The sequence below is a fragment of the Siphateles boraxobius genome, unplaced genomic scaffold, assembly GCF_051911475.1.
Source record: "Siphateles boraxobius isolate OS27281-9 unplaced genomic scaffold, OSU_SipBor_1 236, whole genome shotgun sequence".
Lineage (NCBI taxonomy): Eukaryota > Metazoa > Chordata > Actinopteri > Cypriniformes > Leuciscidae > Siphateles > Siphateles boraxobius.
This window is the reverse complement of record NW_027508851.1, coordinates 126,422-143,514: the sequence shown is the minus strand read 5'-3', so window position 1 is coordinate 143,514 and position 17,093 is coordinate 126,422. Positions and strand designations below refer to the sequence as shown.

The window sequence follows — 17,093 nt, the reverse complement described above, 5'->3', positions numbered from 1 at the left end:
CTGTTTCAGTCAGGACTTGAACATAATAGTTATTTGCATGCTTTGCCAGGCTGTTGCTTGCTTGTTCTTCATAGTCAAGCTCCGTAGACCTTGGATACCATCTTGAAGCAGGCCCCACGTCTCACCTTACATGTTAAAACACGTTGAGCCTTTATTAATTAGAAACTTTCCGAAATATTGTAATGTATGCCAAGTATAACCAATACATACCTGATGTCACATTAGAAAGCTGGGATGACATCTGCTTCAGGGTGTCTGCACGGGTGCAAAGAGACTTCCAATGCTTGTTCATCTCTGCAAGAAGAATCCTCTTCTCCTCCTCAAGTCTCCTTACTGCCATCACTATGTCGAACGCCTTCCTCTTTGTCCTTAGATCTACAGAGTCTGGAATACATTGATGAAACTTAAGTCGGTTGTATTTAAGATTAGGATTTAAAGATTTTCTGGGGTTACAATCGAGGCATGACAGATTTTGTGCCACTATGTGACTATTTCACATAGTCAACGCAATTGTGTACACTTGAACACTTGTACTCTTCAGATAGAATGGTGTCCAAGGTCAGTTTTTCTGCATTAGGAACCAAGGTGTAATACATTTCCACTACAGAATTTACATTTATTTTTCCTCCCTGATCTTTCGGCGGATCCGGGCACGTCCTATGCATCCGTCACTATCTTTATAAAGACGCTGGGACCTCCTCTTACCACTTGCCACCAGCTCCTCAATTCGGCTGGCAACAGCAGCAACATCAGCATCATTTGGGGATGTTGTTGCTGAGAGGAAGAAATGAAGAGATAAGTAATATGATTCTTGATTCCATCCATAAAAATTAATTCTGGTGTATGAGCAAAATAAAGCCTCAACAATATTTTCATATTTCTCTGTAACTGAGGCTACACTTGTAGCTAAGGTTGAGTAGAGTTAGGTTAGTTAGGTTCTTTATTGTCCACATCTTTTCCACACGTCATCAGCAATCAGAGTATGTGCTCTTTGACTACGATTACAATGAGCCTCTTTGGAATTGCAGCAAAGCTTAGTCAGAAGTGATACATCAAGCACCATATCAAACAGTATAAAACAGTATATTCTACCTTCTGGCCACTCATTATATCAATGATCCAGCTCTCCAGTTTATTGTCTGTGATGTCCATTTCCGTTTTCACGGCCTCCAGGTTATGCAACTGGCATTGCAGGGCTATTGTGGCCTTCAAACATAAATGACAATGAGGCTACAACTTTGACTATTGTTGATAAGGATTGTAAAGTACCTTCACTATTAGAAAACCACATACAACACTGATTAAATATACAGTATATTCATATATATGTGGACTATCAATATATGTGGTGTGAACTTTTAATATTTTATATCAAGACACTGAAAAATACAATTGACAGTACACATGCAACCATCCGTATATTTAATTGTAATGAAGAATATCTGGGCAAGTCTTCCCTATATTTTTAATATATGCCACTTTATTTTACAATATCGCTATGCATGTTGCATAAGGGAAAACTGGAGTCTTTACCTTCCGATATCGGCGGGCAAGGGTGGAAGCCAAGTTGTTAAACTTTTGTTGGTTCCAGCGCATGGCCATGACCGTCAGCATGTCTATGCGTCCTGCAAATAAAATAGGATGATGGTATTGTAATCGATCCATCCATTTGTGTTGAATATTGCAGTTGATTTTAAAGACAAGTTTAAGTGTAGACTTTCACCTTCTGCATCCTTTTGCACTTTGAATCTAAGCTAATTACGCTGAATTCTTTTAAATCTGTGTTATGTGTTTTGATTTATAGACCCCCAAATTTTCATGGGGATTTTATACAAGAGTTCTCTGAACTTTTATCTGGTATTATCCCTTCTTTTGACAATATTCTAATTTTAGGGGATTTTAATATACATGTGTGCTGCCCTTCAAAGCCCCTGGTCAAAGAATTTTTAAATTTAACAAGAGTCATTTGATTTTTTGCAATGCGTTTTGGGTCCAACTCATGAACGTGGTCATACGCTTGACCTTGTATTATCTAAGGGATTCTCTGTTGATAGCGTGAAGATTGTCGATACTGTTTTTTCGGACCATAAGACTGTAATTTTCGGACCATAAGACTGTAATTTTAAGTTCTAACTTTCCTTGTGGCGCGCCGAGTAATATTGCTTCTGCCTCGGTTTCATCTCGCATACTCAATCCATGCACAGCTAGTAGTTTTTCAGCTGCTTTTAATGTCTCTTCTTTATTTTCCTTGATCGAGTCACACTCTCCCTGTATGGGTTTGGAAGAGTTGGTCGATCAGTTTAATTCTTCTTGTTTAGAGATTTTAGATGTGGTGGCTCCTGTCAAAGTCAGGGGAAAAAAAGTCAAATCACAGCCCTGGTTGAACAGTACTACCCGCGCTCTTAGGCAGGAGTGTAGGAGGGCTGAACGCAAATGGTCAAAGATAAATTACAAGTCTCTTATGAGATTTTGAAGAACCATTTGAACGAATATCAAAGAGCTGTTAACCTGTTAACCTTCAAGGCCACTTTTGAAAAATCCCCAGAAATGGCATACCCAAACTTAAACAGATACAGTTCATGAACCCTTTGCACTAAAAGCACAAGTATGATCTCATTTGAAAGCTGACACCTAGTAGTTTATTGTAAATGTAGAAATAATTATTGTCATAATGAAAAAAAAATGTTTAAATAGCTTCAAAGTTTTGTAAAGTTATTAGAAATTTACTTTCATGAAACATCTTCATAAAAATAAAATTGAAGTTGGCCCTGGAGCAATCTAGAAATGCACTGCAGCTAAAGCCATATGTGTGACCATTTTATATTTAAAATCTGAAAATGATAAGTCTAAAACTATGTTTTTAGTTAAATGTTTTTCAAGAACATGTCAAATTACTTTATTTTGATTAGACTCTAAAATGCAAACTGATGTTTAGTCATCTTCTGAGTCATCTAATCAGTCTATTGTCTCTATTATTTTGTGGAGCAAACGAGCCCCATTCAGAGTCAGTCTCTCCTGCACACATTTACACCTCTCCATACTGGTTATGGCTCTAAATATGCATTTCTTTTGTCTGCATTATAGCTACTAACGACTGGCTATTCACAGGCTATTCATAGGGTTTCAAACCCTAATTTCTTTTATCAAAGTTCTCACTAAATATTTGAAACTGGTATCAAATGCACTGAAACATTTCAGTAAGCATTCCTATTTAGAAAAAAATCATAAAACAATAACTGCTGGTGGCAGGTGCACCTGGGCTAGCTAGCATGTTAGCTTAGCACACCATCAATACACGACCATTTATGAGATTGAAACCATGTTTGTGCTCCAAACTTACTTTATAACGCAAGTCGAGTGTTTTAAATAATCTTCTGTGATCTAATTTGGCTTCAGATAAAAAAAAATCCGACAGAAAATTTATTATTTATAGTGTTCTGCACGATGATGAAATCTATATCGATTAGCATTGCATTATAAATATAATCTATTATTATGAAATACCTGGCATGGCTTGAAGAACACAGGTAACTCAAATATCATTGCAATCATGTTTATTGTCTTCAAAACATCTTTATCTGCATGTTACAGCGATCTCTGTCAGCTACTTTCTGTATCAGTGACGTCCTGGAATGTCACATGACTATGGGTCTTCTTCGTGATCCATATATGGACTGTTATTGTGCATATAGCGCCCTCAGGCTATTGGTATGAATTGAAAACACAGCACATCTCAGTAAGAAGCGATCATAATGATTACATCGACGCATTTGGGTATAAATTCAACAAATATTATTCCTGTCTATATAAATATGATGTGAATCTATGAGAATATATCAATATTTCTCCAAGTCTGCACATTTTTGAGCTAAAGCCCTGAGGGACAATGTTTTGCGAATCGCTGTCATGACGACAGCACGGAGTGTTTTTTATGAATGGACCAGCTGACGCTCATAATTCATATTAAAGGTATCGACTCAATTTTCCATTTCATAACTCCTGACACAAATTAAGACATAACTGTCACTATAAGTTTCTCAGAATACAATAGTGGTCAAATACTGAATCTTGAGTATTATATCTTTTTAATGATGTATAGTTTGTCAAGGTATAACATTAAATCTGATAGTAAATTTGAACTAAATAAAAAAAAAACCGCTTCAGTGCGCCGACGCTCTGGAAACGGTTAACAGGTTAAATTGGCTAGATCAAATTATTTTTCTGATATCATCTCCAGAAACTGTAATAATTCTAGAGTACTTTTCTCGACTATAAATGCTGTTCTTCATCCTACCGCTACTCCTTCATTCACTCCTTCTGCTAAGATGTGTGAAGAGTTCTTAAACTTTTTTATTGGTAAAGTTGATGGAATTAGATCTCAGATTTCATCTGTTGTCAATGATTGTATTGCTCATGTTGACCCTACGAACCAATTAACCTGTTTTATGCCTGTTTCTTTGCAGCAGCTTAATGATATAACTGCTCATATGAAGCCCACCAGGTCTCCTGGTGATGTGCTCCCTTCTTCTCTGTTTAAGAAGGTACTTGATTCAATTGGCCCAAGTATTCTGTCTATTATGAATACTAGTTTGTCATCTGGTGTTGTTCCGGTTAGTTTTAAGCATGCGATTATTCAGCCCCTTCTAAAAAGAAACGGCTTAGACCCCTTTGACATGAGTAGTTTTCGTCCGATTTCAAAATTGCCTTTTATTTCGAAGATACTGGAAAAAATTGTGCATGCACAGCTTAATGACTTTTTAATGAGGAATAACATCGCCGATAGATTCCAGTCAGGTTTTAGAGCTGGTCATAGTACAGAATCTGCTCTTTTGAGGGTCTCTAATGATATCCTACGAGGTGTTGATTCTGGAAACCGTGTTGTTTTGCTTTTGTTAGATCTTACAGCGGCATTTGATACAGTTGATCATAACATTCTCATTGGTCGTCTTAGGAATCAGGTTGGTATTCAGGGCTTAGCCCTGAAATGGTTCTCTTCCTATTTGAAGGATAGGACTTTTTCAGTCAGTTTAGGGGATTATTTTTCTTCTGTTGCCCCTCTTGTGTGTGGGGTTCCACAGGGCTCTATACTGGGACCAATTTTATTTTCCCTTTATATGCTCCCTCTAGGCTCGATTTTTGAGAAATTTGGGATTCAGTATCACCTGTATGCGGATGATTCTCAAATTTACTTACCACTGCAACATGGGCATAAATGTGCAATTCAGTCTCTCCGTGCATGTTTGGCCGAAGTTAAGTGTTGGCTTGCGAATAACTTTCTCCAATTAAATGAGGATAAGACCGAGATGATTTTATTTGGAAATAAGGGCTGTGTGGATGATGACTGCCTGGGGTTGTTTCCTGGGAAAAAATTGTCTAGCGTGAGGAACCTTGGTGTCATTTTTGACTCTGAGCTTAAATTTGACCGGCAAATCAATGCTGTCGTTAAGAATAGTTTTTTCCATCTTAGATCAATTTCTAAATTGAAATCTATCCTTTCTTTTGACGATATGGAGAAGGTTGTTCATGCCTTTGTGTCATCCCGTTTGGATTATTGTAATGTATTGTATCTGGGTGTGAGTCAGGCTTCTCTCTTCCGCTTGCAGCTCGTTCAGAACTCAGCTGCCAGACTTTTAACGGGCACTAAGAAGAGAGAGCACATTACTCCGGTTTTAATTAAATTACATTGGTTACCCATACGATACAGAATTCAATACAAAGCTTTGTTGTATGTTTTTAAGTCTCTGCATGGCTTAGCACCTGAGTATGTTACTGATTTAATCAGCCGCTGTCAATCAAGTAGATCTCTGCGCTCTAATGACCAATTGCTTCTCATGGTTCCGCGATCCCGTTTGAAATGTAAAGGTGATCGGGCATTCTCTGTTGCAGCTCCTAGGCTCTGGAATGACCTTCCTCTGTCTGTAAAAACTTGTCCTTCATTGGGTGCTTTTCAGAGTGCGCTTACAACTTACTTGTTCTCTTTAGCATTTGACAATGCTTTGTAAGTTTTTATGTCATATGTTTGCATTGTTTTTATGTCTTTGTTTTTAAATTTTATTTTTTATTTTATACCTTCTGTACAGCACTTTGGTTCCACTTGTGGTTTTGAAAGTGCTCTATAAATAAAGTTGAGTTGAGTTGAATATTCTGAGCTTTATATTTTCAGAGTCAAAGTGGCTCACCATTGTCATCAGGATCAAAATTTACCTGCTTTTGACATGTGCTTTGCGGTAACAGCAATCCTCGAGAGGATGGCGTTGCACTGCTCCACCTCTTCCCCAAGAGTCGAACCAGCCCCCTCCTGATATGCTCCACTCCATTTTACCTTTAAAAAAGACAAGAAAAAACAAAACCTAAGTGGCAACAACCTTATTCAGGTTTTCAGGGAAAGAAAATGTCATGGACAATCATTTTTTCTTACCTCACATTTGAAATCATGAGCTTTGGCATGAAAAACAGAGAGAAATGGCCTCATGGTGAGGAGATCCTGAAGCTCAGGGCATTTCTCTGTCACTCTCCGGAGGTAAGGCCAGTACTTGCATGCCAGATCCATAGCAAAAAATGTCACTGGCTTACAGGCCATTTGCTTTTGGAGGTACAGGGGGTAGGCAAAAATCTCCCCCCTGAACATATTGAGGGCACGAAGGAGAACCCCATGACCACATACAGCGAGTTCCAGATCCTCCTCGTCTGTTTTTCCTGAGGACTTCTGAGACGTTTCACACGCCGCTGACCACTGCCCTCCACAGACACCTCTTCCAGACACCTAAAACATGGAAGATAGTTAACAGTCCAAACTTGTTCAAACAAAGTCCTCTCTAGGACGTGGTGTTTTATAGGTAAATATAGTGAAGTTGTGCAAGTTTACATGACTGGTTGAGGTATGGACATAATCCACGAATCTTGCGACATCATCATCATTTGCGATGAACACGCCATCAAAGATGGCTTGTTCCTCCAATCTAAATAAGAGAGATACATATTAACTTTAAATATTCATTTAAAAATTCATATGATGCACACACAGGATTTGTAAGTACCTTGCTGCACTCTTGAATCTGTAGTGCTTGAGGTTTCCATCAATGGATACTGCAAGCATGTCTGGGCTGCACGCTGGGCAGTCAAAGTGGTCCTCCTGGCATAATTTGTCCAATTCGAATCAGACAGCCTCCCACTCCAAGAAGCTTTTGCGGAAGCTGTCTGCTGTGATGTTTCCGCTCTATTTCAAAGAAGAGAAATGCTCTAAATGGATACATTTCTTGATGTTTGTACTAATTTCGTAACCACTCTTTAGAATACATATCAAAGGAAATAAACAATGTGTAAACTTCACTCACACACTATACACTGCTGTATTTGGGAGACCTGGCCATTAAACATGCAGGATATTGTGTGACATTCAGTATAAATCTATACGCAAAGAGGGCTACAACAGCTTCCATATTGTTTAGAAGTAAGCCTGTGCAATGTTTGGCCCATTAATCCAAGGGAACACTTCTGGGATCAGGAAATGATATTGGGGAGAAGATGTTAAAGTCTGTAGCCAATGGAGTTGAAGTTGTGATCTTCAGAATGACCTTTTTCAGAATGACATTTTTTCAGAAATGTCTCAGTGCAAACTGCATGACTGATGAGAGAACATGAGTTTATGGTTGTTTACAAAGGGTCTAAATTTAACAACTTTTTTCCTAAACAGTGCAAATGTTCATGTATACTATCATCATCATCATGCCCTCATAGTATTATTTCTTGAGTTACGCAATTATTACCACAAATACTTACAACGCCAAAGCCAACAGTGCGTTGATCCAGCATTCTAAGAAATGCTTGGCTAAACATCCCTGGAGCTGCCATCTTCAGCTCTTCAAAAGGAAAAAGGACATCTGTCGCATACACAGTTGAATAGTGAGAAGTGGCAGACCAGTAGTCATTACGGATCAGGTCATCCACTCCATGACTCCAAGTGGCTTTACATGCCTTGCATCTAATCTGAGGCAATCTGAGATCATATTGCCCTCGAAAAAGAAGGAAATATATACTCAAAGTTAATTCTGACAGACGCAAACTGTGTCCTTCTGACAACTGATATGGGAACCTTTGACTAAGGATGGATCAGGAGGACACTAATACAAACATTTTGTAAGGCACTATATTGGAAGTCACACATTTGTCAGGCAAATTAACTATCCCCATTCAAACAAAGCTTAATTGTTTTCCTCCACATAGGTGGGCCCAGCCAATCTAATCAACACACAACCTATTGACACCTCTGGATTTCCAGCCATGATAAAGAAAATTTTTGGCACAAAGTAACATGTATGAATGTAACATTCATGATTCGTATATGTGCTTAATTCCCTTACAAAAATGAACCATGTTTTTTTTTGTAGTAACTATGTTTTTTTTTGTAGTAACGATGGTTTAACTATGGTTTTTGTAGTAAAATCATAGTAACTAAAAATTAACCATGGTTTTAGTAGTAAAGCAATTTTTTTTTAATTCACTCCCAGAAAAAAAAGGTACACGATGGTAGAAATAGTCTTCCTCAAAGAACAATTTTGTACCTTTTCAATAATAGTACCTACTCGGTTACTATCGTAACCTCAGTTCCCTGAGAGTAGGGAACGAGTATTGCGTAGCTATTCGCAGTGGGGAAACTGTCCATATAGCAATTTCCTATTATGATCGGCAGTGAATAGACAGATCTGTTATTTCAGCTATGCGCCGGTATTGCAGTAGCAAATAGTAGAAAATAAATCACACACGCGCAGGTCGTACTTGTCAATGACAGGCACTACACTCTGCGGAGGTTTCTGCGGAAGTCTGCGGGTGCATACTACAATAATACGTTACTGGGAACATAATAAAGACACCTGGACTCGGTCGAGACCAAAACCATATTTGGCAAGACCAGTGGCCGAGACCGAGACAAGTCCGAGTCCGAATACCAGCGAGTCCAATACAAGTCCAAGACCATAGAAAAACGAGACCGGACTCGAGTACTACAGCCCTACCTCTAGTCGAATGAGCCTTGCAACCTATAGGGCAAACCTGACCCACTGAGGTATATGCCATAGATATGGCATCCACTATCCATCTAGACAGTCTATGCTTAGTGACTGGATCACCCTTGGATCGGCCACCAAAGTAGACAAAGAGCTGTTCTGATTGTCTAAAAGACGCAGAACGCTCCAGACAGATTCTCAGTGCTCTGACAGAGCAGAGTCGATTAGCCTCTCCATCCTCAGCAGAAGGGCTAATTACGTGATAACCTGTGCTCTAAACTGCGTTGAGAGCACTTTGGGTACATAACCATGTCTGCGTTTGAGGATAACCCTGGAGTCATCCAATCCAAACTCCAAACATGAAGGGCTCACGGAAAAGAGCCTGCAGATCTCCCACTCGCTTGATAGATGCCAGTGCCAGCAGGAGAGCAGTCTTTAGCGAGAGAGGTTTAAGATCAACCAACTGGAGAGGTTCAAAAGGTGGACCTTTCAGAGCCCCAAGGAACGTGGAAAGGTCCCAAGACGGCACAGAAGTCTGGAGGTATATACATTGATACATCTTTACCTCCGGCTAGGGATGCACCGATACCACTTTTTTCAGAATCGATCCGATCCAATACCTAAGATTCTGAGTATCGACCGATACCGATGCCGATCCGATACCGGCGCAGTTTTTTTTTTAATCAAGTAGAATTTATATAACTCTCTGTGTGTTGAACTGATAATCACTCTTTTGTGTGTTAAACACAATCTACTAAATACAGACAAATTCAGTATAAAGACAAACAAATCCCAAAAATATATGATCATAATCTATGACAAAAATGCTATTATAAACTAGATTAGTGGATAATTCAGCAGTAAAATTTTGTCTAGAAAAATCATGAGTCCACAATAATTGTAAAAAAATCTGAACATTTAGTGAAAAAACAAATGAGACAATATGTGTAACACTAAATCTGATAAAACGTTACACATTGCTCCTTTGTATTGTTGTAAAATACATTTATGAAAAACAAGATTACAAAAATCAAAAAGATAAATTATTTCATATAGGCTACTATACAATTGAGACATGTTTTATATGTATAGCACAGCTGTTTAATGAGGCTGCAACATATGATAGATAGAACAGAACAAGAAAGGCTATTCATAATCTTTCATTGCGTCACTGTATTATGATAGGAAAGGCTGCTATACAGTGCGGCACAAAACGCTTATGCGCATCCCGAGCGCAGAATGATGCGCTTGAAGCAACACGGAGTCACAGCGCGTCGAATCCGCATTGAAAAGTTCAAAGCACAAACAAAAGACATATTGATGCGTAGTGTATTACACAGTATCTATCTATGCAATAGTTTAGTTAGAGATAGTCACCACAAACAAAGACAGGCAGGCAGCGGGTCAAAGCCAAGTTAGCAGTCAGAGAAGTCAATATCCAGTGGGGAAATCCAGAAGGCGTAAGTCAGTAGCCAGGCCAGGGGTCCAAGCAGAAACATCAGTCCAAACAGGCAACCAAAACAAAGGGATAATCCAGATATCAATAAACAGAGAATCAGGCAAGATCATACACAGACAGGCAATGGAAAGTGGTCAAAACACTTGGTAAGGCAGGTAAACTGGCAATACTTTGCAATGTGTGCAAGCATGGTCTCTGGTTATAAAGGAAGGCAAACAGGAAATGAGTGTAGAAGAAGAGGGCATGGGTCACAGTCAGTATTCTGGTGACAGCTCCCTCTGCTGGTTAGGCATTACAATTTAACTTTGATTTGCGATAGTTTGCTGGTTGGGTTGATGAATAGATGCTCATCTGCGGTAATGCGTGTTGCAGTAGCGCCTTCACATCTGGCTATAACATGACATATAGCCTATAACACGCTCTCACATGTTTATTTTTTAAAATTTTTGGGAGGAGTAAAATTTACATATGTGGTTTCAACAACCAGATGCATTTACACTTGTCCAGTTTCATCTGGAATGAGTCTCAGATCTCCTCCTGAAGTGGTTTGAGCGATCGGATTCAAATCCGTCTCGAATGCGTTTCGAAAGGCATTTACACCTGGGGCCTCATGTATCAATCTTGCGTACGTACAAAAACTTTGCGTACGCCAGCTTTCACGCTCACGGTCGGATTGTACTAACAGTTAAATCAACGTGAGAATGTGCGTTCCTCCACGCCAATTTCATGTCTGGCGTACGTACATTTCTCATATTTTTTGTCCGTTGGCGACTCTTACAGGCAATGAAGTAAAGTTGCAAACATTACACCACGAATTGTTCAACAAGTCTATCGCACTACCACCTGTGGGAAGCATTGCTATTAATTTGCAATTTATAAAATAATTTACATATATTGTCACACGAGCCTTATGGGAATATTCTATCAACTATGCAATTAAGTAAGAACGTATAAAAGCATATGCAAATTGATACAACCCTTAGTCTATGGCAATGGCAGCTTTGGCCTTATTAGAGGACATTGCTAATGGCAGAATCCAAAGAGAACGAGTTTTTAGGGACCACAATAATTTTCTGGCCCAGGATGATGACTGGCTTATCAGCCATTTCAGATTTCCAAGGGCTATCCTCTTGGAGCTCTGTGTTGAGTTGGGTCCGAATCTAGAGAGAGAGACAGCGAGGAGCCACGCAATAGCCGTTCCCTTGCAGGTGCTGACAACACTTGCTTTCCTGGCAACTGGTTCTTTCCAAAGGGAACTCTACCCCTTTACCACTGCCTGTTCTGCCCACACTTTTTCGGTGCGCAGCAGTTCTCCATTTAACGTCCACCTTTATATCAGACCATTTATTTTTAAGGTCATTTACAGTGCGACTTTCAGGTCCCTCCGCATCGACGGCATCAGACAAACTCTCCCACTCATATTTTTTCCTTTTGTTATTAATTCCGGAGGACAAAGTTCCAAATATTTTTTTTTCTCGTTTCTACCTCCGATAGTAGCACCTCCAATTCACTTTCTGTAAAGTTTCGCTTCTTGCCGCTTGCTTTAGCCATTTTCTTACTCCTTTCTTTTGCCAAAGTGGACTCATTGCCATATTTAAATTTATTTAATTAAGGGAGGATACTGGGTGGGGCATTGTGCTCGTGCATGTGCGCTCATTTTTACGTTAATTGGGATGTACAAAGAGAATATGCGTGGGATCCTTCGTACGCAGAGATTCATACATCTGGTTTTTTTTGTGCGTACGCACATTTACAGCTTTGTCCGTACGCAATGTTTTAGTATGAATTCAACGCAAGTCTTTGTACATGAGGCCCCTGGTCTTTTCACGATCAGATAGCTATCTGATCTGAGAAAACAATGCTACTGTGTAAACAGCTTTGTTTACTAACTTCGGGACAGTCACACAAGATCTATTTTGTCTCGAGCATCAGGATGCGCAATCAGTTCGCTCGCAACATAAGTCATGGATTAATATAGCGCTACCGCAGAAATAGGTTCAATTAAAACTGTGTTTACAAAGTGTAGCATTAAATATAAAGGCAGTTAATAACAGCAGCAGTAAAATATTTTGTTTTTTAGTCACTGTAGTCAGTGGTTTTCAGCGATGCATGTGCACTAATGCATCATTCCTGTCCTTTTAATCAAGCCTGTTAGCTTGCTGCGTACCTCCATTCGTTCTCTTTTTATAGCATTTGTCTAACAAGTTTCAATTGTTTTTAAAACGCAATCTACTGCGGCTCTACTACGTTCACATGCTTGTTTTCAGTCTGTCTATATTTAACTTATCAATATATTAAGGTTTAAAATGTAAAAAAAAAATATTATATTTGTAAAACTCAATGTGTGGCTTTTGCCCTTTTTAAAGATTTGGTAAAACACGATTTCAATTTTCTAACTTTAGTTAGTCAGTAATGTTGCTGTTTGAGCATAAACAACATCTGCAAAGTTACAGCGCTCAAAGTTCAAAGCAAACGGAGATATTTGCTTTTAAAGAAATCAATTTCTAAGGACTACAGCAAACAGCCGGTTTTGGTACACGACATTCCTCCAGGGTTGCTGACGTCAGCAAACCCCAATAAACCCCTCCTCCGAGAATACGAAATAAGGGGTGCGAGGCCATTTTATATTGCGTTGGAGAAGAGTTATTGTGGTATAGGAGTGTTGTTGCCGCTGCAATGTCGTCGAAACGCTGTTATTTTCATCAGTGCCCGGATTGCAGGTCCACTTTGTTCAGCCTTCCTAGGGTCGGGGGAGTTAGGATCAATGGTTAATTGTTACCCAAATCTCGCTCTCTGTGCTGCACATGTTACGGAGGAAAGCTTCCACAATCTTGGCGAGTTCAATGCAGGATTCGCACAATGGCTTGTCCTGAAAGATGGAGCAGTTCCAACTTTAAGAACAGAAGCTGTTGTTTACGGGCCACAATCTGTAAGTATGATTTATTTTTCGTCGATGTGTTTTCCTGTAATAGTTCGTATTGTTAATAGTACGTTGTAGCAAGGAAGTAAACAAATGACAACACTGTTTGGCTCTGCAAACCAGCTTGTTAAATGCTCATTCATACTTAACGTTATCCGACAAACACTTAACGTTACAAACTTTTTTTAAATCTCAACAGCGAACTTGGAATTAGAGTTCTAATTATTCTTTGATTAGAGCTTTTATGTATTGTTTATCGCTTGTTTATCTACAAAACATAAACATGTTCTACATAAACATGGTTCTGTGTTTGATTTGGCTACTGTAGTAAATCCAATGTTTAGTGTTCGTTTTGGGTTGATAGTTCTGTCGACAGATATTTGGCTACAATCGTTCTAAAAATACAAAAGTAACTGCCATACAGTCAGAAACGATCACTATAGATCCGCAGTCTTTACTAAAAAAAATCCCTTTGAGGACTGTAGTATAATTTGTTAGAACAATTATATGAATTTCTTGTTTATGAAGCTTATTTTTTTGTAATACTATAATAATTAGTACAATGAAATAACAGCGTATCTAAAAGGTAATGAGAAAACAAAAAACAAACCTTTCTGAAACGTCGTTTAACAGCCGTTCTTGAACAGGTTCTGCTCGATCATCTTCACTAACATTCTCTGGGGCTGATTCGGTTTGGTATGGTTTTATTGACGCCATTGTTTATAATACACCAAAGCACAAACTAGGCTACCGGTAAAGGCAAGGGGCGTGACGGAAAACATGCACTAGGCGGTTAGCGAATCACAACACACTGGGCCAGCTAACCAATCTGAGCCCGTTGCGTATTTCTGAGGGACTGGCTTCATAGAACCCGGAAACCATCAGACCGTTTTTACAAGGAGGGACAGAGCAGTGTAGAATAAAGGTAAAATATATGAAAAATAATGCAATTTTTTTTAAAACGAAGCATGAACACATGTTACAGTGCACCCCACAAACACAATCAAGCTTTTACCACCCCTTTAAAGTACACTTTTACACATAAATACCCTGATTTAGGGTTTTATTTAGTTATAAAAAACAAAAAATCAAAGTTAATTAAAAAATTTTTTATCCAATTAATCGAAAAAATAACCGTCCAATTAATTGATTATCAAAATAATCGTCAGTTGCAGCCCTAATGAAGATGATGGGTAAACTGGTCTCACTGATCACACATCTGAAAGCATGACTGCATCCTCAGCTGTGAGGCAAGTATCAGTACTATGAGTTATTTGAGTTTCTTAATCTTATGATATTATTTTTTCTGATGAGTTTGAATTTTTAGTCCTAAGAGTTTGTTTGCCATAATGACAGAGTGATGTCAATCTTGATAAAGCACAGTAAAACTGCACTTCAAATGAAATCTGAAAGATGTCTTTCACTTAATTCATAAAGTATAGTAGCATACAGGTACCAAATGTCAATTTGAAATGTAACGTGCAAAATGGCAATGCAATGTGTAAAATGGCAATGTATTTCTGTATTTGAATTTACATTTTCCATACGATATGTGCAACATCTGGAGCAAAAAAATTATTCAAAATCAATAATGTAATAATTTGCATTACTACACTAGCTTTAACATATAATTTAAACATAAACATTTTATAAGTTTTTAAAAATGACATTTAAAATGTATTACAGAAATTACATGTTTAACATGCTCAAGCAAATATTGTAGCAAATTAAGGCATTTGATTCAGTGATTGACAGGGCGGGGATGTGATTGGCTCGGAATGCATTTTCAAATCCGCATGTAATTTTGCTACATTCATTGCGGTATTTAATAAAAATAGAATCGTAAGTGTCTTAACTGAGTGTAAATGCAAATAAGAAAAATAGCATTTAAATGATAATTTTGCTACAATTTTAGCTTGAACATGTTAAAGGGAAAGTTCACCCAAAAATGAAAATTCTGTCATTAATTACTCACCCTCATGTCGTTCCAAACTTTCGTTCATCTTTGGAACACAAATGAAGATCTTAATAATGAAATCTGAGAGCTTTCTGACCCCCCCATAGACAGCTAAGCAACTACCACTTTAACGCTTTAAAAAGTTCATAAAGTGATTGTAAAACTAACCCATATGAGTTGAGTGGTTTGTCTAAATTACTACATCCTTATGCATCGCTTTCTGTCAGGACTTTTACGGGCTTTTCCCAAATCACTGAAGTGACGTCACCGTCAGGTTAGCAGTAGCCGGAGCCGTCAGGCAAGTGTTATTTAAATAAACTCCTGATGTTTACAAACTTTCCAATGCCTCGTTTTATGAGTACAGAACCTATTTGTACTGCTGTAGACGTTTGGTACCATTCTGGACATTATTAGGAGGGGGATTATATTTTAATTATATTATTAAATTTGATTTGTCACTTTGCCCTAAACATTGCACATATGGTATGGAAAATGTAAATTTGAATAATATATTGCCATTTTGCATATTATATTTCAAATTGTCTTTTGCTGCCTGTATGCTACCATAATAAAGAGATCGTAAAATAATTAGAATCGAGCAGTTTTGTCAAAGTTTTTCTGTAGAGATACAATCGTTTTATATGATGAACAGATTTAATTTAGGGCTTTTATTCACATATAAATATTCATCAATTCACACATCATTTGTGGTAAATGAAAGGTCAAACATGTTTGCTTGACGTGCGAAAACTAATGAGGTTCATTCTCCAGTGTTTCGCAGCACGTAAGCTTCCGCAACAACCACTGAGGTTTGTTCTCGCTTGTCAAAGCAAGTGCGGTCTAGCTTGTGTTTGTTCAATGTTTACATGTGAATAAAATCAAAATTCAATCTGTTTATTATATAAAGCGGTGGTCTCTTCAAAAAAAATTTTACTTAACTTCTCATTTCAAATGGATTAGTTTTTAAATCTCTATGAACTTTTTTGAAGCATCAAAGTGGTAGTTGCATAGCTGTCAATGGAAGGACAGAAAACTTTCCCATTTCATTAAAAGATGAAAGATGAACTAAAGTCTTGCAGGTTTAAAACTACAAGAGGGTGAGTAATTAATGACAGAATTTCCATTATTGGGTGAAATTCTGAAAGTATCAAAAATATTGTCCATGTGACTTGTTCATTGTATTTTTTAGTGAACATCTTGCCTTTCACCATACAGTAGCCCTAGCTCTACTTTGCACATTCAAGTGTGCATGATAAATACTGTTCACAATGGCCGTGCTTAAATTACACAAATAAATTGCTTTCACTTTAGCGAAGACACAATTTCTTAAAGGGAAAGTTCACCCAAAAATGTAAATTCTGTCAGTATTTACTCATCCTCATGTTGTTCCAACCCCGTAAGACCTTCGTTCATCTTCGGAACACAAATTAAGATATTTTTGATGAAATCTGAGAGCTGGATCACTCCTCCATACTAGTCCATAGGCTTCTTCAGAGATTGAAACTTGTTCCCCGAAAAGTTATTAAAGACATTGTTAAAATAGTCCAAGTGACTACCGTGGCTCAATCTTAAGTTTATCAAGCGATGGGAATACTTTTTTTGTGCGCAAAAATAATGAATTTTATTCAACTATTAATTTCTTTCTCTGTGGGCCTCGAGTGAGTTCACGTAGTGTAACAGCGCAGCGGTTCTGTGTTGTACGTCACACGCATCACACACATGACCAGCGTCGGCCAATAGTGAGCCTACGTGTGA

The 17,093-nt window shown here is 38.2% G+C and overlaps 1 protein-coding gene across 1 annotated transcript; it reads left to right on the top strand.

Moving 5' to 3' along the window:
• The first annotated feature begins 2,272 nt into the window (after nucleotides 1-2,272).
• On the top strand, nucleotides 2,273-5,644 carry LOC143748473 (uncharacterized). Its single transcript, XM_077240518.1, has 3 exons — nucleotides 2,273-2,347; nucleotides 4,194-4,794; nucleotides 5,604-5,644. The coding sequence occupies exons 1-3, from the start codon at nucleotides 2,273-2,275 to the stop codon at nucleotides 5,642-5,644; spliced, it is 717 nt and encodes a 238-aa protein (XP_077096633.1).
• The last annotated feature ends 11,449 nt before the right edge of the window (nucleotides 5,645-17,093 follow it).